General features: G+C 39.8%; 2 protein-coding genes across 2 annotated transcripts in view; both read right to left on the bottom strand.

Annotated features, from left to right (window-relative positions):
- Nucleotides 1–6,137, bottom strand: part of LOC109236358 — a 15,022-nt gene extending 8,885 nt beyond the window's left edge. Inside the window, exons 1-2 of the mRNA XM_019402531.1 lie at nt 5,687–6,137; nt 86–185 (exon numbers count right to left, since the gene is read on the bottom strand). Coding sequence (XP_019258076.1) covers nt 86–185; nt 5,687–5,901 — 315 coding nt within the window. The 5' untranslated portion in view covers nt 5,902–6,137. The remainder of the gene's footprint in view (nt 1–85; nt 186–5,686) is intronic.
- Nucleotides 6,138–10,724: 4,587 nt separating this feature from the next.
- LOC109236376 lies at nt 10,725–11,486 on the bottom strand. The gene has a single exon (XM_019402549.1). It carries the CDS (start codon nt 11,484–11,486, stop codon nt 10,725–10,727), a length of 762 nt encoding a protein of 253 aa, XP_019258094.1.
- Nucleotides 11,487–26,077: the final 14,591 nt, after the last annotated feature.

The raw sequence follows: 26,077 nt of genomic DNA, 5'->3' as shown, positions 1-26,077 counted from the left end.
AGGGAACTTACAGTCATTTATCTATAACATCTATACTCCACTAACTATGTGGATAAATTGGTTAAAAAAGAATAAGAGAACTTACAGTCATCCATCTACATCTCAATGCTACATCTCGAACAGTCTTGTCTTTTAACTGCATTGCAATTTTAGCATACCTAGATATGTTGCTTTCTGTTGCATATCTGCAAAAGTAAAATTCCTGTCATCATTTAACAGTTCATTTCAATAGGAAGCAAATCAGAAGTTAACCATGACACAGATATTAAGAATGCACAATTGGCGTAAGTGATGCTGCTTGACAATGCATGCAGCAAATTGAAACAAATACTGATCAACCAACAGAAAGAATTGTCGTACTGGGCTAAATGCATGGTTCAGTTAACCATATCTAGGACATTCATATATTTATAATAATTTATAAGGCTTTATCAAAATCTTTAAACAGGAAAAACAAAGTACCAGATGATATTTGCTCATCTACATAGAGCGTAGTTTGTATTGAACTCTAATCACGCAACACACATTGTAATGGAGCAACTAAATTATATTGAATTACAGAATCAAACACACAGAGAGCAGTAAGGAAGTTGCAACTAGAACAGTAACAAGGAAACTGGAAAGAAGAGGGGAAGAGAGGGACAGATAGAGAGAAAGGGGAAGAAGCACAGAGACTACTCAATATAATTGCCTCACATGCTCCTAACCTGGGTCCCATACATCATTTGCTAACTTTCAAATGTGTTCTTCATCATGGCCTCTTGGCCAATTTCATTACCCCGCCTCAAAAAGAACCTTACCCTCGTGGTTCGAATAGAGCAATATTAAGCAGGAAAGAGAAACACTCTCAAAAAATATTTCTGTCACTTGCCGCTCCATCACTTGCTTTCTCTTGTCTCTCCTTCAAGAAGTGGAACATACTCCTTCAGATTTAAGAAAAAGTCAAGATCATTAAATTCTGTCCGGGAATCAACAAATAAAAATGCGTTTTTAGCACTTCACTGGGATGATAATCCTTCAATTGAGAACTTCCATCATTCAGCAACTTAGTTGACACTTCTATGCTAAAGGCATGGGAGATACAGGAATTCCATTTGGAAGATAAATCAGCAGTACTTTGCTCTCCACTCTATTTGATTCTTGTGGACTATCACAAGAGAAAAGAAAGCCGGACACAAGCATCCTGTTGACTGAAGTTCAAGCATATGTCAATGTTTTAAGCATCTATCTGACCCATAAGGTAAAGAAACATAAGTCTTCCCAACACTTGACTTCTCTTCTTCCACGAAATGCCAGTCAAAGTGTAAACCATCAGACATGGAGGAAGATTGTGGCTCCAACTCAAGTAGGATTTCCTTAATACACAAGTGCACTGACCTTATATTTCCATTCTCAAAAATTAGACTCACAGGCAATTATCAGAGAGAATTATCCACAGCCCACAGGAATGAGTTCATGGGGAACAACCAATTCGTCGAAGGTCCTGAATTCCAGGCTTCCCTCAATATAGGGTCGCATGTATCCTATTGATATTTACTTTTGCTGCAGAAAGGGATTCACAAAAAGAATAAAGGTATGAAACAAATAATTACAACTCATACAAATAATTGGCTTCCTATTGGATCATCATTGTCTATGCCCTGATGGATCACCAAATTTTTCTCAAGTTTAATAATATGCATATCAAATCCATCTCAAAACTGAAATTCAAGCACAAACCTTAACCTTTGTGAAAGACTCCAGAGTTCTGTCTAGGATGTCAACGGTCAACACCCTCAATCTCCAAACTCAAGTCAAGTAGCATCGTGCAAGTCTCGGAACAATGCCCACGATTGCAATACCACAGTTCATTAACAAAATGACCTCCAAAAGCTTGCTTCACAATGTTGTCTGCCTCTTTACGCTTGCTAATAAAACTTGGGAATAACCATTAGGGACTTTACTTTACACATGTCCCACCAAGCTCAACAAGAAAATCAGCAATGAATGGTTTCAACCACTATTAAGGCTCAATTCAACTCTGGTAAGCCAAAATATGAATCCCCTAGCCTTCATCTAATTTATTATAAAGGAAATGTACTCCTCCATCTGATCTCGACAGGCAGTACCAGCAACGTCAACTTCTTTTACCAGCTTAGCTGTCAACTCGCCTAGAGACTTTTTTTGATAAACTTTAAATTTGGTAAGATCCTGGATGTGTCTGGTAAGAGATAAATCCCGAAGGCCGTTCCCGTCACTATCGGGGGAGATGCCAACAATCTCTCCTTTCTATGAGCACAACTCGGCTAGAGTCTGTTGATTAACAACCTCCTTTCCAATAAATAAGGGATAGTAAGGAATATAATGCCAGACATAGCAGTTGCACATACGGAAATCTGTTGTCCTTGAAATTCTTCCCTGTATGAATGAGTGTCAAATGATCTTGATACTGTGCAGACATTCATGACATGTAAATTCACCTCCTGTTAGGTTCCAATTTAGCAGATGAGGTGCATCATCCTATGAGTGAACCCTGTGTTTTGGATAGCGTGCGGCGACAAATAGCGACGAGAGCCCGCTTCACTGAGACGAAAGGTGAGAAGCAAAGCGCTCACCTTTCTTATGTGAAGTGACAATTTATACAAAAAAATAAAATATTAAATTTATATAACTAAAAACTCAATAACAATATATTAATAAATATATCAATTCAAAAATTAAAAACTCTCGATAAAAAACAGAGCAAAAACAGAGCTGAATGCTACTCTCTGTTGAGTGCTGCTCGATCAAAAAACAGAGCACAAAAAAAGAAGAGAAGAAGAAGAAAAAGGAAGAAAGAAAGAAAGGAGAAAGAAGTAAGAAGACCGAAGAAAGAAGAAGAAAGAAAAAAAAGGCAGAAGAAGACCAGAGGAGAAGAAGAGAAGCGTACCTGGCTAGGTCGACTTGGATGAAAAAGAAAATAGCAGAAAAGGTGAAGAAAAAAGAAGAATCGTTGTGGCTGGGTCGACTTGGAGAAAGAAATCGCTAGTCTGCTCGGCTGCTTGAAGCTTGAAGAAGAAAGAAATCCCTGGAAGCCCTAATCGCGGGTCTATTTCTTTTAATCCCTGCGCTTTTTTTTTATTTTTTAAAAAAGCGACGCAACAGTCGCCTCTCGCTATACAGGCAGAGGCGAGCGCTATTTTGAAAACGCAACGCAACAGAGGAAAAAGGCAGTGCTGGATGCTCGCATCGCTACGCCTCATGCTATTAGCTGAGGCGAGCGCTATTTACAACCCTGAGTGAACCTTCTTCTGTTCTATCCTAGAATCTTTCAAGCAGCCATTTATAGTTGCCCAGTTCCTCTATGCTTATGTTAAGAACCCAAACGGATTCATGTCCCGAAGCTTCCCCAGAGCAAATTCTCGCATTTGTGATGTAATGAAAATTGCTAAACTTCCAAAACAAATGTAAACAACGAACTTGATTTTTTTTAATCAAGTCAATTTATGCACTTGTGTTTATCAATGGAGGATTTATTTCCTCTTTCAGCTTTAACTTCAATGTCCTTGTTGCACCACTAAAGCCGGCTAACAGCGTACGCGTTTCTATCCAAAAATGGTGTAAAGTGTAACATAATCTGGTTCAAAATCATAGAATCTCTAGAAGATAACTCCATATCTCGTCAACGCTGATCCTCTTTTTGCTTTAAATATTCGAAACATAGTGTTCCCTTCCTCAATTTGATGAATGGAGACAAATATGTAGCAAGGCAGCTTGATGTGGTGCGGCAATTTCATTAAAAGAGAAGTATCAAAATCTGAAAATTTTAATGCCTTCTCGATCTCACCCATACGAGCACAACAAACACTCTGGGAAAGCATATATCTACTGGCATTTCGTCAAACAATTTCCTAGCAGTCCCAAGTCCCAACCTCTCCTTATTTGGGATAATGAATTGGTTTTCCAAGATGATGGGCTAAACGCATCACACCCTTCCAGTAGGTTCGTAGTAAAAGTAGTAGCCGTCTTACCGGTATTTTTACCCTCTAACATTAGTTTTGGGATAATGGAAGCAATGACCTCATTCCGCGCGGGTTCCGTAGGTTCAATAGCCAAATCTCAGTAGCAGCGGAGCGCTTCAACTCCAATGTGCTGGACATATAGTTGATTCGTAGAGATCTTTCATCGAATACCTTGTCCTCATATGATTCTATATCAACTAAATCAGATTCCATCACAAAGGTAAAAGATAGTTGCATGTCATTGTGCATCAGTGAACGGCTTGGAGAAGGGAACACCACATTATCAAGTTGAGAAGCACAAGACAAAGCGTTGTCAAATTGGAGGAGCAGTCGATAGAGATTCTCTTGCATCGCCATCATTAATTCAAAGATGGTGTTGAGTTGAGTGTTTATCATGGTAGAAAAGTACAGAGTCATGGAGTATGAGCAATGAAAGTACCAATATGTTGAACTCTAATCACTCTAAACACATTGTAAAGAAGCAACTAAGTTATATTGAAGTTGCAGGATCACTTCATCAAATATATATATATATATATATATATATATATATATATATATATATATATATATATATATATATATATTGAAGCTGCAGGATCAAATACACGGAACAACAGTAAGGAAGTTGCAATAAAAACAGTAACAAGGAAATAAGAGGGTTGAGTGAGAGAAATACGAGGAAGGAGGAGAAGCCAGAGAAGAAGGGAGACGAGGGAATTACAAGACCACTCAATACAATTGCCTCACATGCTCCTAGATATAGGTCCCACTCAAAATTTGCTAACTTTCGCAATGTGTCACCCAACGTGGCCTCTTGGCCATTTTCATTCATAACATAGTTATTAACTGATACAAGGATTTCTATAGCCATCAGATTATTCTCTTCCCTCCTTTACACATAATATAGCAAGCTCTGTCGGGTAAATTTCCAAGTTGGTTGCAAGAAGTGCTCATTGTCATTATATCCATTCCTTTATGAAGTAAATAAACTTTTATATTAATATTGGCATCCAGAAGATGCATCATCATGGAAGTGTTAATGACTCCTATGAAAAGATCAGGGAGCCAATGAAGCACAGAACATATGTTATTAATGTACTTTTAAGATAGAGAAGTGAATTACAACATGCAGAACACAATCCACCAGGGAGAAGAATTAACTAATCATTAGATTACCTTTAAGCAGTTTACATCTTGTCTAAATTATTCAAAAAGACACATCCACTATATAAAGTTTCACGAAGGTACCCTAAAACTTGTAGGGTTCCACAATCCTCGCCCATCTTCCCAAACAAAAAGGAAACAGAAGTCCAAGACCGTTGCGAGTGTCATGTACCATTGCCAGTTGAGAGCACTTTTGGCGCAACAGGGATCTAATTAACCCCCTCAGATGCAGACATATTAAACTGACATCTTTATATCATCAAATTACAGATGAACATGAGCTTCATCAAGAATTGGATTTGCTAGAATTAGATTTAGTTTGTTAAATTCAGAACTCAAAACAAGATTCTAAAGTTTCTTCACTTTTTCACAACAAGATTGAAGGATACATGTGGTGTTATATTCACAAACCAATTGACACCGAACATTAGCAAACTTAAATATACTAAAACTCCAAAGAAGACTACAAAAGTAAGAGAAAGATTTATACAGAGTGAAGGAACAAAACTAATAAAAAAAGAGGAAGGAATTATACGGACTTGGCGAGCAATTCTTCGAGGAGAGACTGTTCGTCGGGAGTCCAATCGACGGCAAGACCTGGATTGTGTCGTAGAGCCGCCTGTGTGGGGCCAACCACAGAATTTTCCGGAACGGAGAGACCATTACTGGCGGCGCCATTCGCATTGCTGGTGCCTTCTTGACCACCACTATTATTGTTATTATTACCCGCCGAGGGGTTCGCGCTCGCAGCCATCAATATTCTACACGCAAATCCAATAAACCCTCTGCCTTCAAAATTCGAAATAATTGCAAAATTGAAATGAGTGGGTAAAATTCGAAGTGAATATAGCTGAATCTACAGCGAGTTTGAAATCCGGGAGCTGGAAGAAACGAGAGAGAGAGAGAGAGAGAGAGAAATGGAGGAGAAAATCTGTACGGAACTGTCTTAAGAGGATTTGGGTACTAATGGACTTGGATAATATGGGGAATCTTTTGTGATTAGATAGTTATTTATTGTCTGATGAGAAAATAAAAAGGATAGTTATTTACTCTAAATTATATTTTATGCTTTTAATCTGAGTTTGCTCACGACGGCTGCGATATTTTAGTAAGTATGTTCCTTCTGGGACTTTTGCACATGTGGTCCTTTTTTTATTAGTAAATAATGATGGTAGTCCTTACAATTTTCAAGAAATCCTATTTGAAATTAACTCAAATGTGTACTTTTGGTCTATGCAAATGAAGCTATGGGGTCAATGAATATTTGAAAACCGACTAAACCAACCGAATCGTACCGCACCGAACCGATTTTCAGGTTTCTTTTAAAGAAACCGTAGGTTTTTATATAAATATATAATCGTACCGATAATTAGGGTAGGTTTTTTATTTTATAAAAATAAACCGGAAAAATACCGAACCGTACCGAATAAATTTTATATGTGGAAAAGATATTTATATAGTAAGTTTAAAACTAATAAAGCATTAAATTTTTCATTGGGTCTTGGAATTATGAAAATTGTTATAAGACAACAAGTAATTAAACTCAAAGTAGTAATTCCTAAAATCTATTATGATACTTATACTTAAACTAAGTTATTTCAAGTATCTTTATTAGCAAAACACAAAGTGTTCTAGCGATTATGAGTAGCAAACTACAATATATTGAATATGTTTCCTTTCATACAATTTTGATTTATCTTTTTGAATATTTAATATAAACTTTATTCTTGAGTCCTGACTTGGTTAATATCTTTCCACTCATGTGATGTTTACCCATCAACCTTGCAGCGAAATCCCTGTTACACACCTCTCTTTCACGGAAAATCTTTTACACACTCAACCTTTCAAAAGTGAGTCTAAGACACACCACTTTTGTGCTTGACCAATTTTTCAGATAACGTAAAATTCACGCCCTAACAGGGTCGCGACACGTGTCATTGACTTTAAAAAGGAAAAAAAATATGAGAAATTAAAATTAAAATTCATCTTCTTCATCTTTCCATTTTCTATCTTAAGCACCATTGTTGCTACCACCATGGTTGTTTGTGAGAAAGTTTCCAACAATACCAAAATTCAACTACACTATCTAAACAACTAGCCAAAAATAATCAAGCAATAAATTGAGTTCAATAACCCAATAATTAACAAGACCCAATTGAATTTTCAAGCTTTTTTCGATACCCCAACAATGGTGGATTCTAGATTTTTTCACCAAACCTTCAATACTAATGTTAAGGCTTTTAAATCTATCACAAATAAATAATTTTCACAATATTTGGACAATAAACCAACCAAATCCGCTCAATTTTAGATCTAAAATCGATATTTTCTTTTAGAAATTCTTTTTGGTGGAAGTAAATGAGGGGGAGGGTGGTGAGGAAGAAGACCAGATGGAGGGGAGGGGGTTCCTGTGGGGAGGGGAGACAAAAAATAGGATTTTTTACGGGTTTCACACGCTTTTTTGTGTGTAAACACGCAAGTGCTATCTGGTCAAAAGTAGTGTGTCTTAGACACACTTTTGAAAGGTTCAGTGTGTAAAAGATTTCCCGTGAAAGAGAGGTGTATAACAGGGATTTCGTTGCAATGTTGATGGGTAAACTATGTATTTTGTTTATATTTTCTTTGCTTTTACTTGCTCTTTTTTACGTTGCTGTCGAATAGTTGATGGATCTATACTCTAGTCATCTTTCATATTTTTTTAGTTCATCACCTTTAAACAGTAAAAATGTTTAGAGAGTTTTGCTAAGTCCTATAAAAGAACATATGTCATTGCATTCTACTTCTACTGGTGAATTTTACATGATATTTAAAAAAATACTGAAAATTAACCGAACCGTACCGATACTGAAGTGAAACCGACATGATTGGGACAATTTCGAAAAGTCTAATTTTTGTTATACATAATAGAATAACTAAAAAATTGGTATGGTACAAATTTTATAAAATAACCGTCCGAACCGAACCATTGACACCCCTAAATGAAGCTTCATCAAGTTTGTGAAGTTACACTTTGGTCCTGAAAATAACAGTAATCTTACTCTGACACCTCTAGTTAGCTTTTTGTACATTATCTTTTTTCCCTTTTTTCCCTTATACCTGATGTAATGCACTTTCGAGAAGACTGAAAATTGAGCCTTTTCTTTCTTTGCATTTTCTCTTTATTTAGTTCTTTTTTTTATTTTCACGACGAGTTCAGCGTCAACAAAAATTCTTACTAGTTATTCAACAGTCTATTCAATCACAGTCTATTCAATCACAAATCCTTATTAGTTAATTTATTACTGTGTATATTAGTAGATATTATTCTAAAGAATTGATCTTTTGACACTTTTGTATCGAAAATTAAATTTTAAAGTTAAAATCTTTTTAAAGTGAAACTTTGTTTTGATATTTTTTTCTTACTAAGTTTACTTTTCAGTTTTTAAAATCTGTTTTATTTCTTCTTCTTTTTTTTTTGGTAACTAAAACTTTTATTACCAAGTAACAAATTTACAAAACTTTTATGTAGCTTGTTCTGGACATACATCCCAGACTAAGCTACTACTTCTTTCTATGCTTTCTATATCCTTATCTATACATTAGTCTAAACAATAGGATATGAATTCAACTCTTTCAACCTTTTCTCTAGACATTTCTTAGCACTTCCGCTGTCATGGATGTCTTATACTAAGCTCCTTGTAATTGCTTCAGCATTGCTTTCAACTTCTTTGAAAATTCTTGAGTCCTTTCGTGCCAAATGTAGTATATGCTTCCAATCAATACCATTCTATATATCTCATCCTTTGCATTTTTTCCACAGCAATATTGCTCAGCCCATTTTAGTTCGTGCTTCCAGTCCATAACTGGCCTATTCATTTTCATCCATCTTAGCATAGCATCCCATATTTTCATTCAGAATGGGCACACAAAGAATAAATGGTCAATATTCTCTACCTCCGCCTTGCACAATGGACATGTCTCATCTTCAACACAGCCCCAAACTTTCAGTCTATCTCTTGTTTGAAGTCGTCTGCGAACTGCCAAGTATCCCACAAAGATCCATTTTGGTAAACCTGCATTTTTCCAAATGATCTTTCGCCATGTCACTTTGTTGTATTCTCCTCTTTTCTTCAGGTACATATCTTTCACTTTGAAGTTCTGCATTCTGAGTACATCTTCTTCTGAATAGCCAGCTTCTTCAAAGTACTTCTTAGCTTTGAAAATTTTCTGGATCACCCATGAAGCCTGCTTAGGTTCAATCCCCCAACCAGGATTGTATTTATTGTAGTAGGCATAAATCCATTGTACCCATAGCTTTTCTTTCTTTTTGCACAGATTCTATAGTAGTTTGCACATTGCAGCCTTGTTCCATGTGCCTATATCCGTCAAGTTCAAACCACCTGCTACCTTTGGGTAACACAGCTTGTCCCATGCTATGAGAGCCTTCTTTGTATTCTCCACATTTCCTGTCCATAGAAACTTCCTGCATATACTCTCAATTAGCTGTATAAGCTTCTTAGGGAGTAAGAAGATTTGAGACCAATATACTTGGATCGAAAATAGTACACTTTTAATAAGTTGCACTCTTCCTGCATACGTTAAGAATTTAGCAGTCCATGTCTTGATTCTCCCTACCATCTTCTTAAGCAAAGGTTGGTACTATATCATTGTCATCCTTTTAGTGCTCAAAGGTACTCCCAAATATCTCACTGGGAGTGTCCCTTTGGTAAATCCCAGCATATTCAAAATCTCTTGTTGAATATCTTCTCGAACCCCACCAAAATATATTGAACTTTTCTCTGTATTTGCAATTAAACCTGAAGCTTGTGAAAACTCTAGGAAACACTGATACAACATCTTCACAGACACATAATCACCTTGGCAGAATAATAAGAGGTCATCAGCAAAGCTAAGCTGAACTATGTTCAACTTAGCACATTTTGGATGAAAGTTAAAATCTGAATTTCTTCTTAGAGTCTTCAGCAACCTTGTAAGATATTCCATAGCCAAAACAAACAGATAGGGAGATAATGGATCGCCTTGCCTCAATCCCTTCCTTGCTTTAAAGGGTACTGAATATTGACCATTGATGACTATGGAATATGATACACTTCTCATGCATATCATAATCCAATTTACAAACTGACCTAGCAATTGTATACTCCTTAACACCTGCTCCATATAATCCCATTCAATAGAATCGTATGCTTTCCTCATATCAACTTTTAACATGCACCTGGGAGATATGCCCTTCCTGTTATACCCTTTGACAAGTTCTTGACTCATCAATATGTTATCATTGATCAATCTCCCTGGTACAAAAGCTGATTGGCTTTCATCTACAATGTCAATCATTACACCCTGCAGTTTGTTTGTTAGTACCTTTGAGATTATCTTGTAGAGAATGGTACAGCAATAAATTGGCCTAAACTCAGCCACCCTAGTTGGATTAGGAACCTTAGGAATTAATGTCACTGTAGTACAGTTGATTGGCTGATATAACATCCCCTTTGAGAAGAACTGCATCACTGCCTCACTGATCTCTTCTCCAACCACCAGCCAAGCCTTCTTGAAAAATAGTGCATTAAATCCATCACATCATGGCGCCTTGTTATCGCTAATTCCCATCAATGCTCTATGTATTTCCTCTTTTGTTACACTTGCTATCAACTGCCTTTGCTGCTGTTTATTGACCATTGGTCCTTCTCTCATTACTGTTGTGTTAATTGTTGGTATCTTCTCTGCTGCTGTACCTAATAGTTGTTTGTAGAAGCTCATTACCTCATCCTCCATCTCCTGCTTTGTTTGTGTCACTGTGCCATTACTTCTTGTCAGCTTTTGTATCTTATTTTGGGAGTTTCTGTTCTTCATACTTGCATAGAAGTAGGCATTGTTTCCATCTCCTAGTTTCAACCATTGTATTCTTGATTTTTGCTTTAAAATGCTCTCTTCCACCCTTAGCCATTTTTCCAGTTGTAACTTTGTCTCTTTTTCAGCTAATGTCATAGTACTTGGTTGGCCTGGCTTTCTCATTTGTTCCTGCAATATACAAAGTTGTTCTCTACATTTTGCAATTCTTCCTCCTACAACATTGTACTCCTCAGCATTTAGCTTCTTCATTGCTATCTTTACTCTTTTCAATTTCTCCCAGACATCTTTCATTTTGTCCCCTGTCCATCCTCCTATCCAAGCTTTATTAACTATCTCTAGGAAATCTTCATGATCAGCAAGATGGTTCAGAAACTTGAAAGGTTTAAGTCCTGATTCTTCTTTGTCTATAAAAGAAATTTTCAAAGGTAAATGGTCCGAGCACCCCGGATCCATTACCCATACCTCTAATGAGGCATTGTCAGCATCCATTTATCATTCACTAAAGCCCTATCAATTCTACTGCTGTTTGTCCAGGTGAATTCTCTACCATTTGTTCTCATTTTAGTCAACATAGCATCATCAACAAAGTTGTTGAAATTCTTCACCGCTCCTTCTTGCACAGGGTTCCCTATTGGTCTATCCTCATTAGACCTTATAGCATTAAAGTCACCCACGATTAACCATGCCTCCTATATATTACTCTTAATTTGCAGTAGGTCCATCCACAATTTCCTTCTATCCTCCACAGTATGCAAGCCATAGACAGTTGTGAAATCAAACTTCATATTCATGTCCTTAACCAGTACATTAGCATGAATAAACTATTCTGATTTTTCCTTTACCACACATTCTACTTCCTTCCCATCCCATACTAGCCATATTCTCCCTTTACTACTAAACTCATAGTTTGCTACCCATTCCTAATCTGTAGTAATTCTCTTCATAGTTTGATTAGCCTTCTATTCTTTCACCTTATGTTCTAGTATTTCCATCATACTTACCTTATTGCTCCTTAAAAACTTCCTAACCTTTTTTTGTCTTGGGATCTTGTTTAGACCCCTAATATTCTATGTAACCAACCTCATAATGGAATAAAAATAGGCTGTGTGTATCCATCCACCTCTTCTAGTTTTCTTTGTCCACTTGTTCCTTCTCCCAATTGCCTTAGATTCATTAGCTGCAAACCAGATTCAGCTAATATATTAAAACCATTTAATATATCTATTGCATCTTCTCCCATTTTCTCCTTGCTCCTACTTATGGATTTCCCTGATACCTTTTTCCATCCCCCTTCCTCACGACACTTAGCCCTTATAGTTGGACTAGTTATTGTATTATTTACATCATCACTTCTTGCCACTTGATCACTCTGTTCATAAGCTGTTATTTGCTGCTCATCCTTATCATTGTTCCTCTCCTTTGGTTGCCATACTTGTCTCTGCTTTTGTTTCTTTGCCTTAGTCTTATGTGGTTGTTGTTCTCCACATCTATGCCCAATTTGTCTACAACTTTGACAAAATTCTGGTACCCAATCATATTCCACGCATTGACTAAATTCCTTCCCTGTTGAATCAGCTACCTTAATGAATTTTGGTAGTTCCTTTGTGACATCCATCTCAATCAACACTCGTGTATAGGTGATTCTGTCCAGCTGGGTAGTACAAGCATCAGCATACATCGGAGTTCCTAATCCACTACTGATCCTGCTCAATGTTCTCATTCCCCAACAATTCAAAGGAAGATTTGGAAATTTCACCCACACAGGAATAGTTTGTAGGACTTCCTTGCTGAAATCAAAATATTTTGTCCAAGGTTTCACGATTATCGGCTTATTCCCCAACATATGAGGTCCAGAATACAATACCTCATCTTTATCCCCCATAGAATTGAATCTAATAATGAAATACCCTTCATTATGATAGTAGACCTTAGGTTTAGCAATGAAGTTCCATTCCGAAGCAATAAATCTCTCCATCGCTCCAATTGTTGGTGTAGTTCCAACAACATAAATGTCACGACCCCAACCCCGATCGTGATGGCGCCCAACACACTGCTAGGCAAGCCCGACCATTTAGACATCCTTAACCAATTAATCACAATGCATAGATAAATTAACATAGCTAAATTACTAAGTCAAATGCTGAAATCCTGAAATAAAGTTAAACATACGGAAAACCCAAAATATAAAATAACTACACAGCCCGTAGAATCCGGTGTCACAAGTCTGAGCCTCTAATACATGAGTATCAACCTACTACATATCATCCTCTAGAAATGCGAAAACAAAATAAATAAGATAGAAGGAAGATCAGGACTGCGGACGTCATGCAGCTACCTTGATACTCCCAGATATGATGCTCGACAGAGAAAAGTCTCACTCAGCTTCAGTGGGTACACCTGAATCTGCACACAAGGTGCAGGGAGTAATGTGAGTACTCCGACCCAGCGAGTAATAAACATAAATAAAGACTAAGAATAAGAAATCTTGAATAGGCACAAAGTAATTCTATAAATACAGCAGCTTGAACCCAGTAGCATAAAATCAGTAAAACAGTGAAAACAATTATAGAAATATCACAGCAGATAAAGGAATAAATGACAATTAAGAATATACAATGCAACACATAGACTGGTACTCTCCAGTACCCGCTGCGGCGTGCAGCCCGCTCCATTTATTTATCGTCGACGGTGCTCACTAGGGGTGTGCAGACTCCGGAAGGGGCCCCTTATGGCCCAAGCGCAATAATAAGCCATATCGTGGCATCAACTAGGCCGTCGGCCTCATATCAATATCAATATCATACCGCTGCGGCGAGCAACCCGATCCCATACTCACTCCAAAACCACATAAGCCTCTCGGGCACATTGACATAGAAATACTTAGCTCAAACTTCATTTAAAAATATTAATTAAGTCTCTAGTTTGAAAAAAAGTGGCTGAGTTTGCAAAACAGTATTTAATTTCTAGGACTGAGTTCAATGATATGTAGAAATGGTAAGAAATCAATAATAACAGTCTCTGAAGGATTTAATCAATTGGCACGGAGCCCAAATATAGCAATCAGCTCAACTAAAATAATAATAAATAAATTTCAATCAAATACGCAGTATATTCATCTACCGGGATGGACCAAGTCACAATCCCCAACGGTGCTCTACCCCACGCTCGCTACCCGGCGTGCAAGTCACCTCAATATAGCACTACGATGTGCAAACACGGGGTTTCAAACCCTTAGAACAGCATTTACATCTATTACTCACCTCAAGCCGGCCAAAATCCTAGCTCGTTATGCCCTTGCCTTTCGAATTGACCTCCTCGTGCACCGAATCTGATCACAACCACAACGAATACATCACAATATGCCAATGGGACAATACCCAGTTGAAAATAATCGAAGAATAGCGAAAATCTCGAAATTAGCAAAACCCGAGCCACGGGCCCACTTCTCGAAAATCAGAAAATTTACCATCAACGGATTCCTTATCTCGCCACGAGTCTATACATATAAAGAACACCAAAATCGGAGTCCAAATGACCCCTCAAATCCCCATTTTAACTCTCCTAAGTTTCAAGCCCTAATCACCATTTTTGTCTATTAATTCCTTGAGTTTTCAGCTCTAATCTATGTATTTACACCAAAAAATCGTGTTTTAGACTCAGAAATCCTTATCTCAAAGAAGCCCCTTGATTTCTCTCTTCCAACTCGCCCAAATCTCCAAGTCCGAAGTGAAAATTATGAAACCCTTTGAAATTTTGCGAAGGAGAAGTAAAACATCACTGACCAGTTATTTCCGCATCTGCGGTCAAGCTGGCACTTCTGCGGAATTGACCGCTTCTGCGATCACCAATCCGCTCCTGCGGCCACCGCTTCTGCGGATCAAGCTTCGCATTTGCGGATTCCTTTAAGATCTCCAAACTCCGCATCTGCGGTCGCTTTGTCGCATCTGCGACTCCGCAGATGCAGTCAGCCAATCCGCTTTTGGGATCCCTGCTGCTTCTGCGGCTAACATCTCGCTTCTGCGGTACCGCTTCTGCGGTCCCATTTCCGCAGAAGCGAAAATACCAGAAGTAGCTGCAATTTTCTTAAGTTCTCAAACCAAAACTCCCTGTTAACCATCCGAAATCACCCCGAGGCCCCCGGGACCTCAGCCAAGAGCACCAACACCTCCTATAATATCATTCAAACTTGTTCCAATCAAAAAAAACACCTCAAACAACACTAAAACCATCATTTCTCATCGAATTCAAGCCTAAGTTCTTTAAAAACTTCCGAAATACGCATTCGATCAAAAACCTAACCAAATCACCTCCGAATGACCTGAAATTTTGCACACACATCCCAAATCACATAACGAAGCTACAACCACTCTCAGAATTTCATTCCGACCCTCGGATCAAAATCTCACCTATCAACCGGAATTCGCCAAAATACTAACTTCGTCAATTCAAGCCTAATTCTACACTGGACCTCCAAAATTACTTCCGATCACACTCCTAAGTCACAAATCATCCCCCGAAGCTAACCGAATCATCGGAGTTCATTTCCGAGCCCTCTAACATCGTCTGGTTGACTTTTCCAAAACAAACCTTCCTTAAAGAGACTAAGTGTCTCATTTCCTTCTAGAACCAATCCAAATCAACTCGTTCACACTCAACACTGATAATGAAGCATAAGAAATAGAAAATGGGGAAAACGGAGAGGTTCTCATGAGACGACAGGTCGGGTCGTCACATCCTCCCCAACTTAAACAAACGCTCGCCCTCAAGCATACCCAGAGTTGTCCTAGAAGCCAACCAATAGCTGAATGACCTTACCAAGCATATACCCGGGGGTGATCCCCCGTCACCCTATCTCACATAGGTCCAGTAACACATTGTAACTGCAATTTTGTAATCCAATCTAGCCCATAAACCTTAGAACCACATTTCCATTTCCGAGATCATACATAAGTTTAGAACCTCCTATCTATATTCAGAACAAGCCCGAACCAGCTGTAATAACCCAAACCTGCAACTCCAGGTGCAATCATATGATATACTACATAATCCAAACACTCGAAACGATAACTTCTATTCAGAGCAGTTGCCCACAACACCCGAATACCGGTAGAAAACCTCTTATCAACTAAGGTCTTATTCCAACACTTTCATATACTGCTAACGATAAATGAAACACGCAATAAACCGTAACCCCTTCTCAGATCAACCATTCATGAAGCCACTTCCCCTTTGACTAATACCACAACAGATTCCGAGCCGAACCTCGATATTATCCTTCCAACAAGCTGAAATCAAATCCGTTCGTATTCATTAGTGACCCCAACGATCACCTCAAATCCAACACACCACTCTGGTGATATGACACCTCAATACAGGCCTAAGCCACAACTTGCATAATACGCGCACCAATAAGAAAACGGTCTGAACATACTCAATTCATAAAAAAAAATGACTCAAACGAAAGAGTTGTACCTCAAGCTCATCAGTACCACCACAACACAAAACTGAGAACCCGTCTCCTATCATAGAGACAGAACACACAAATCTATTCGCAGTATCATACCTCCACATAACTTCTTCCCAATGCGTGACCTCATCCAGTACGAACCGCTTAGGCAATAAGCCACCCCGTACATAATCAACAGTCTCATATGATGCCACAAAGTGCCGATAGGCTACCGATTAAATCGCGGTACTAAAAGGAAGACGAACTCTGGAAGGTACTGCCTAACTCACGCACTAATACGTGCTCTCCTTAGAAAATAGGAAGCAAGGCATACAAAGATAGCATATAGAAAACTATGCTCAACATCACACGGTTGCGGCGCGCAACCCGATCCAAATATCACACTCATGGCGTCGTGCCACCCGATCCACACATAACACTCACCTAAAGAGGTGTACATCGGGCTAAATTGCTCATTAAAATAGAATACCGAATTTCGTCACAAGCACGCTAAGTGCATAATACCGTCCCTGAGGGGACATATAGCGCTATAAGCTACAAAACTCAAGCACAACTGAGGTGCGATATACAATCTGAATCTCGAGAGCCATTTTGCTCATATAACATCATTTCTACGTGGATCCTCAACACATAAGCATTTTCTCAAATCGTCTCACAACTCAAACGGTGCAGTGTATCACTGCATAAAATATCTGACAACGAAATAACACCCTAACTCCTCCATAAGGAGCACATCACTGAAATGAACCCGTTTGGCCTGACATAGAGCCCATATTCACATCTGAATCCATCCACCGACCTCAAGCCGGTTCTGATCGCACTGAACTAGGTTAATTACCTTTCAAAGGTCCCTAACAACTCATCTTCCGCTCGTAACATATAAGAACATCCATCATAGTTGGAGAAATCATCCGTAGTCCACAACTCAATAGACTGAGTGCCCTCCGGGCATATGTTCTCAATTCAACGATATTATCACAACCTTCATACTTGGTTCAAGTCTTCAATCAATCAAGTGACTAACTGCCATACTTACCCACTCTTCCTGTGGGACACCCTCCCACAACCTACCATTACAAATAACTGGGTCGTACCTCCAAAACATCGGCCGCACTAATGCTGAAAAGCGATCAAGAATCATTAACCAGGATGCGAAGCGTTTTCACAAAACACCGTTCTCAGGTGACGCTGAAGACAATACCGACTTACCTTAAATGTCGAACTTCTTCCCTGCTCATCCGAGCTCGTGACACCCTTTTCCATACCGAGCTGTTACCTCTACCTTCACTTCAAATTCCATACCACTCATTGCACCCAACATGCCAACATACGATAGGACACGCTTTTCATCACAGCTTCGGAACCACTATTAGATTAACACTTCATCATATAAAAATTTTCACTTAACTCACTTCAGGAGAACCATAACAACACACAGGTGAATTCTCATAACCGTAGAATATGAAAATCTCTAAGTAGTGGTCTAACCCACCATGACCCTTTCGGGATCCGTCTACACGTAACAGGCCCATAACAATGTAATACTCTTGAATAACATCAATTACGACGGACAACAGGCCTCACCTGTACCGCCACAAATCACACACGTAGCTTGATCATGCTGAAGGAATTGATCTCTACCACCAATATGCCATCAGATATATGGCTAACCAATCCATCTTCTTTCGACTTACCCTGATTGCCCTAGGAATAATAGTAACTACATTCAACATATAACACCATCCATCCGCACTCATCCCGAGTGAGTTTGAATCACGAGACCATGCTGTCTCATATCCCACGAACCATTTCGTACCTTCCAACTGCTACATCGCAAGTCAAAACATCAATGAAAATTCTAGAAATTCCAAACCATTACCTGCACTTTCCTGATAGTGCTACATAGAAGCCCATAATTGATATAGAAAAATTACACATCTTGACCTCTCCCAATAGAGACTCAGTTTCTAATCACATATACAAATTTAAGATACCCAATTGTCACATGTAGAATCTCGACCAAATTAGTACCATTCTCGAGAGTCATTTACTCTATTTAACTGCATTTAGCCTGATCAAATGAACAGAACCACCCGTGCCTCGTTAGCACTCTGATACCGCAGGATATGACCTCATCACAATACAAGCAAGCATCTTCCTGCTCTATGCACCGAGCATTCTTTACTAACAGCAACTTAAGATATCCTGTGATTCTCACACACATACAAGGCACCATATAACCTTTGAAATAAAGAAAAAAAATTCCTTCACAGCCATCCTCGACCTCAATCTTCGTAAGCCATAACTGACTCACTAACGCGCCTCAAATTGGAACCAGCATAGCACTTAGCCGTGCAATAAACTTAATCAATAGCAAACTCCCCAACTTGGCTCGAAGCCATAGATGAAAACGCACTCAATAAATCATACGCATGTACTCTATTACTGTCATAATATCATAGTGAGATTAACTCAAATCCCTTATAAGCTTGTGAAAACATAGATCAGTTAGAATTCAACTCTTTTGCAATTCTCACCTTCACCTTCGCAACAGATACACCCACTCCCTAAGCGACCCAATTTAGATTTCAACACGTGTATTTCACTTGTAATTGATATCTTCTAACGGACAACATAGGGATCACACAACTTCAGAACACTCCGTAGGAGATAACCCACATGTTTCACATCAAACTAGCATTTTTGTATACCTTCCTCTGTCATACACATTACACAACCACTTAATCTTCCTGAGTCTGAACTCATACCGCAGCATAAAATTTACTTCACTCCCAACTAGGAGACACGAAAAGATTCTTCATGCGCCCATAACTCGGAGCTACACATCCAATCACAATGGAAATCATATACTTAATGGTTCATCTATCATCCCGCAGACCTTCCTCGTCACTTCCAAGTTACATAGATACATCTCGCAGTACTAACATACTCATCACGTAGCTAACCAGTCGCCACTCGCACTAATAGGGATAATACCGAACATATAAGTTCAAAACACTTGCTCACACAATCAGCACCTCGGTACTCAAGCCATAGGCAGAGATTAGGCCTCAAGTCCTCCAGACTGGCCCAAATTCAAACTCACAGAGATCACGTCTCACCCTTCGGTCAGGGATTCACAAGCCATCAAGGCGCATCTGATACTAAGTGCTCGTTCGCGCATACGAACACGTGGAAGGAATTTCAACAGTTTCTTTTCAAGCTGAATCAAGGACGCACGATAAGAATTCAAGAATGTGAAGTTTTCCTAAAGGTTCTGCAGCCTCTCGAGGATAAGTACAGACGTCTCCGTACCGATCCACGAGACTCTACTAAACCGGCTCATGACTCGCGAGACAAAATAACCTAGGCTCTGATACCAACTTGTCACGACCCCAACCCCGGTTGTGATGGCGCCCAACACACTACTAGGCAAGCCCGACCATTTAGACATCCTTAACCAATTAATCACAATGCATAGATAAATTAACATAGCTAAATTACTAAGTCAAATGCTGAAATAAAGCTAAACATACGGAAAACCCAAAATATAAAATAACTACACAGCCCGTAGAATCCGGTGTCACAAGTCTGAGCCTCTAATACATGAGTATCAACCTACTACATATCGTCCTCTAGAAATGCGGAAACAAAATAAATAAGATAGAAGGAAGATCAGGACTGCGGACGTCATGCAGCTACCTTGATACTCCCAGATATGATGCTCGACAGAGAAAAGTCTCACTCAACTTCAGTGGGTACACCTGAATCTGCACACAAGGTGCAGGGAGTAATGTGAGTACTCCGACCCAGCGAGTAATAAACATAAATAAAGACTGAGAATAAGAAATCTTGAATAGGCACAAAGTAATTCTATGAATACAACAACTTGAACCCGGTAGCATAAAATCAGTAAAACAGTGAAAATAATTATAGAAATATCATAGAAGATAAAGGAATAAATGAAAATTAAGAATATGCAATGCAACACATAGGCCGGTACTCTCCGGTACCCGCTGCGGCGTGCAGCCCGCTCCATTTATTTATCATCAACGGCGCTCACTGGGGGTGTGCAGACTCCGGGAGGGGCCCCTTACGGCCCAAATGCAATAATAAGCCATATCGTGGCATCAACTAGGCCCTCGGCCTCATATCAATATCAATATAATACCGCTGCGGCGCGCAGCCTGATCCCATACTCAGTCCAAAACCACATAAGCCTCTTGGGAACATTGACGTAGAAATATTTAGCTCAAACTTCATTTAAAAATATTAATTAAGTCTCTAGTTTGAGAAAAAGTCGTTGTGTTTGCAAAATAGTATTTAATTTCTAGGACTGAGTTCAATGATATGTAGAAATGGTAAGAAACCAGTAATAACAGTCCCTGGAGGATTTAATCAATTGGCACGAAGCCCAAATATAGCAATCAGCTCAATTAAAATAATAATAAATAAATTTCAGTCAAATACGTAGTATATTCATTTACCGGGACAGACCAAGTCACAATCCCCAACGGTGCTCTACCCCACGCTCGCTACCCGGTGTGCAAGTCACCTCAATATAGCACTACGATGTGCAAACACGGGGTTTCAAACCCTCATAACAGCATTTACATCTATTACTCACCTCAAGCCGGCCAAAATCCTAGCTCGCTATGCCCTTGCCTTTCGAATTGACTTCCTCGTGCACCGAATCCGATCACAACCACAACGAATACATCATAATATGCCAATGGGACAATACCCAATTGAAAATAGTCGAAGAATAGCGAAAATCTCAAAATTAGCAAAACTCGAGCGCCGGGCCCACTTCTCGAAAATCAGAAAATTTACCATCAACGGACTCCTTATCTCGCCACGAGTCTATACATATAAAGAACACCAATGTGACGACCCAACCCGTTGTCACGTGTGCTACAGCCCCTTTTTCCCCATTTTCTATTTCTTTATGCTTCATTATCAGTGTTGGGTGTGAACGAGTTGATTTGGAGTGGTTCTAGAAGGAAATGAGACACTTAGTCTCTTTAAGGAAGGTTGATTTTGGAAAAGTCAAACGGACGTTGACTTATGTGTTAGAGGGATCGGATATGAATTACGATGATTCGGTTAGCTTCGGGGGATGATTTATGACTTAGGAGTGTGATCAAAAGTGATTTTGGAGGTCCGGAGTAGAATTAGGCTTTTATTGGCAAAGTTAGAATTTGGCGAATTCCGGTCGATAGGTGAGATTTTGATCCGAGGGTCGGAATGGAATTCCGAGAGTTGTTGTAGCTTCGGTAGGTGATTTGGTATGTATGTGCAAAATTTCAGGTCATTCGGAGGTGTTTTGGTTGGGTTTTTGATCGAATGTGTGTTTCGGAAGTTTTGGAAGAACTTAGGCTTGAATTCGATGAGAAATGATGGTTTTAGTGTTGTTTGAGGTGTTTTTATGATTGGAACAAGTCGGGATGATGTTATAGGAGGTGCTGGTGCTTTTGATTGAGGTCCCGGGGACCTCGGGGTGATTTCGGATGGCTAACGGGAAGTTTTGAACTTAGGAGATGGCAGAACCTGTGCTGCTTCTGGTATTTTCGCTTCTGCAGAAATGGGACCGCAGAAGCGGTACCGCAGAAGCGAGTCAGGAGCCGTAGAGGCGACAGGCATCGCAGGTGCGGAGATGCCGACCGCATCTGCAGAGTCGCAGATGCGACAATAGGACCGCAGATGCGGAATTTTGGAAGGCTAAAGGAAAAACCGCATCTGCGTAAAAGGAACCGCAGAAGCGGTCTAGTCATTGCAGAAGCGGTTTTGTCCGCAGAAGCGACTCGTAACCGCAAAAGCGGAAGTCGCAGATGCGGAAATAACTGGTCAGAAATGGTTTTATTTCCCTTCGCGAATTTTTGAAAGGGTTTCATATTTTCACTTCGGACTTGGAGAATTTGGGCGAGTTGGAGGAGAGAAATCAAGGGAATTCATTGAGGTAAGAATTTCTAAGCCTAAAACACGATTTTATGGTGCAAACACATGAAATTAGACTGATAACTCAAGGAATTAAAGGTCAAAAATGGTGGTTTAGGGCTTGAAACCTAAGAGAGCAAAAATGGGAATTGAGGGGTCATTTGGACTCCAATTTTTGTGTTCTTTATATGTATAGACTCGTGGCGAGACAAGGAATCCGTTGATTGTAAATTTTCTAACTTTCGAGAAGTGAGCCCGGGGCTCGGGTTTTTGCTAATTTCGAGAATTTAACTATTTTTCGATTGTTTTCGATTGGGTATTGTCCCATTAGCATATTGTGACGTATTCATTGTGATTTTGGTCAGATTCGACGCACGAGGAGGTTAATTCGAAAGGCAAGGGCATAGCAAGCTAGGACTTTGGCCGGCTTGAGGTTAGTAATAAATGTAAATGCTGTGTTGAGGGTTCGAAACCCCGAATTTGCACAACGTAGTGCTATGTGAGGTGACTTGCACGCCGGATAACGGGCGTGGGGTAGAGCACCGTCGGGGATTGTGACTTGGTCTGTCCCGCTTAATAAAATTACTACTTAATTGATTGTAGTTTTGTGATATCCTTATAAAAATGGATTAATTGTCATAATTGGGCTTCGTGCCAACTACTTGAATCCTTCAGGGATTATTTTTACTGGTTTCTTACCTTATTTCTAGATATTGAACTCAGTCCTGGTATTTAACACTGTTTTGTAAACTCAACCATTTTTCTAAAAGTAGAAACTAAAGTAATATTTTTAAATGAAGTTTGGGCTGAATATTTTTATATTATTGTGCCGAAAGGCTTATGTGATTTTGGACCGAGTATGGGATCGGACTGCACGCCGCAGTGGTATGATAATGATATTGATATGAGGCCAAGGGCCTGATTGATGCCACGAGATGGCTTATTATTGCGCTTGGGCCGTAAGGGGCCCCTCCCGGAGTCTGCACACCCCCAGTGAGCGCCGTCGACGTTAAATAAACGGAGCGGACTGCACGACGCAGCGGGGTACTGGAGAGTACCGGCTTATGTGTTGCATTGCATATTTAGTTGTCATTTATTCTTTATTCTGATGTGATAATTCTATAATTGTTTCACTGTTTTACTGTATTATGCTACCGGTTCATGTTGCTGTGTCTATAGCTTCACTTTATGCCTACTTAGAATTTCTTATTCTCAGACTGTATTTATGTTTATTACTTTCTGGGTTGGAAGTACTCACAATACTCCCTGCACCTTGTGTGCATATTCAGGTGCACCCACTGAGGCTGAGTGAGATCTTCTCCGCCTAGCATCACATTTGGGAGATTCAAGGTAGCTGCAAATTGGCATTCGCAGTCCTGATCTTCCTTCTATTTTATTTATTTGTTTTCCACATTTCTAGAAAAACATTATGTAGTAGGTTAATACTCATGCATTAGAGGCTCAGACTTGTGACACCGGATTCTGTGGGCTGGTTAGTATTTTATGTTTTGGGTTTTCGAATGTTAGCATCTAATTCAGGATTTCACATTTAACTTGGTATTTTAGTTGTGAAAATTTACTTATTCACTGTGATTAATCGGTTAAGGTTGTCTAAATGGTTGGGCTTTTCTAGCAGTATGTTGGGCGCCATCACGACCGGGGTTGGGTCGTGACAAGGTGGTATCAGAGCTCAGCAGGTTGCTCCAGCTCAGGGTTTTGTGGTTCCAGCGATGCCAGACGATGAGCAGCGTCGTCTCGAGAGGTTTGGTAGACTCCAACCTCCGACATTCGGTGGTGCTGAGGGCGAGGATGCCCAGAGTTTTCTTGACAGGTGTCAGCGTATGCTCCGTACTGCAGGGATCCTCGAGTTGAGTGGTGTGGCATTTACTACATTTCAGTTCACGGGGGCTGCTCTTACTTGGTGGGAGGACTTTGAGAGGCGTACGCCTGCCGGTGCAGCACCTCTGACTTGGCAGCAGTTCTCAGCTCTTTTTCTGGAGAAGTATATACGTCAGTCCCGCAGGGAAGAGTTGCGTAGGCAGTTTGAGTGGTTGACACAGGGAGATATGACAGTGACTCAGTACGAGGTGAGGTTTTCCCAGCTGGCTCGTCATGCTACTTGGATGGTTCCATCCGATCGCGAGAGGATCAGGAGATTTGTAGATGGTCTTAACTACCATCTCCGTATTCTGATGACTAGAGAGAGAGTACTGGGTGTTACTTTTGAGGAGGTAGTGGATATCGCTCGTGAGATCGAGTCAGTTCGTCGTAGAGAGCGAGAAGAGAGGGAGGCTAAGAGGCCTCGTGGATCGGGTAGTTACAGTGGTGCTCCTTCGAGGGGTCAGTTCCAGTAGGGTAGAGGTCGCTCTTTCAGGCCTGCTAAGTCAGCTCGTCCAGAGTATCGTGGGGGATCTTCAGGCCGTGGTCATCATGGGCCCCAGCAGGGTCAGACTTCACTCAGCGCCCTCCCAGCTCAGAGTTCATCTCATGCCCCATCAGTTCAGGGTTCTTCTGCGTCGAGTGCATCTGCTAGTCACTCCGGAGCGAGGGGTTCCCGTCATACCCCATCTCCAGTACCGGGCAGCTGTTATGAGTGCAGAGAGTTTGGTACATGAGGAGATAGTGCCCTCGCCTTCGTGGCAGACAGCATCAGCAGAGGGGTCAGCCCTCGACTTCTGCTCCAGTTACTTCATCACCCGCCCAGTCAGCTAAGGGTGGAGATCAGGTAGCCAGGGGTCGTCCCAGAGGTGGAGATCGATCAGGCGGTGGCTAGGCTCGTTTCTACGCTATGCCGGGCAGGACAGATGCCATTGCTTCAGACGGGGTCATTACAGGTATTATTTCAGTCTGTCACAGAGACGCCTCAGTATTATTTGATCCCGGTTCTACCTATTCATATGTGTCTTCATATTTTGCTCATCATGTGGGTACATCCCGAGGGTGTCTTGCCTTACCTGTTCATGTATCTACCCCGGTGGGCGACACTACTATTGTAGACCACGTATTCCGGTCATGTTTGGTGACTATTGGGGGTCTGGAGACCCGAGTTGATTTATTGCTATTGAGCATGGTAGACTTCGATGTTATCCTGGGCATGGACTGGTTAGCTCCGTGTCATGCTATTCTAGACTGTTATGCTAAGACAGTCACTTTGGCTATGCCGGGGGTACCGCGGATCGAGTGGCGTGGTGTGACTGACTATATTCCTAGCAGAGTTATTTCTTTCTTGAAGGCCCAACGAATGGTTGGGAAGGGTTTGTGAGCACGTGATTTTTGCCTCGCTTGAACTATTCCTATAAAATTCTTAAAAATTAGGATTTTTCTTTATTATTTGAATTTTAGGGAATTAATGGCATGATTTTTGTTTATTTGTATTTTTGTGTGCATTTTTAGTTGGCATAACTCATAAAAAATTTAAAATAGCACATTTTTGAATTTAGAATTCGATTTTTATTTTGTTTTATTGGTTAATTAATATCACAAAATAGAAGGAAATAAAAAAATAGTCATTTTTGCATTTTTTGTTTAGTTTTCTTTTTAAATTAGGATTTAGTTAGTTTTAGGAAAATTAATTAGTTTAATTTTAGTTTAATTCAGGTCTTTGTTATTTTTAATTTTTCTTTTAACAAATACAATATATATATATATATATATATATATATATATATATATATAT

Source organism: Nicotiana attenuata, unplaced genomic scaffold (assembly GCF_001879085.1).
Source record: "Nicotiana attenuata strain UT unplaced genomic scaffold, NIATTr2, whole genome shotgun sequence".
NCBI lineage: Eukaryota > Viridiplantae > Streptophyta > Magnoliopsida > Solanales > Solanaceae > Nicotiana > Nicotiana attenuata.
The sequence above is the reverse complement of the archived record's forward strand: the minus strand, read 5'-3'. Positions and strand labels throughout refer to the sequence as shown.

Coding starts and splice junctions, on each gene's coding strand:
- LOC109236376 (XM_019402549.1), bottom strand. CDS start 11,486: ATGGATGCTGACAATGCCTCATTAGAGGTATGGGTAATGGATCCGGGG.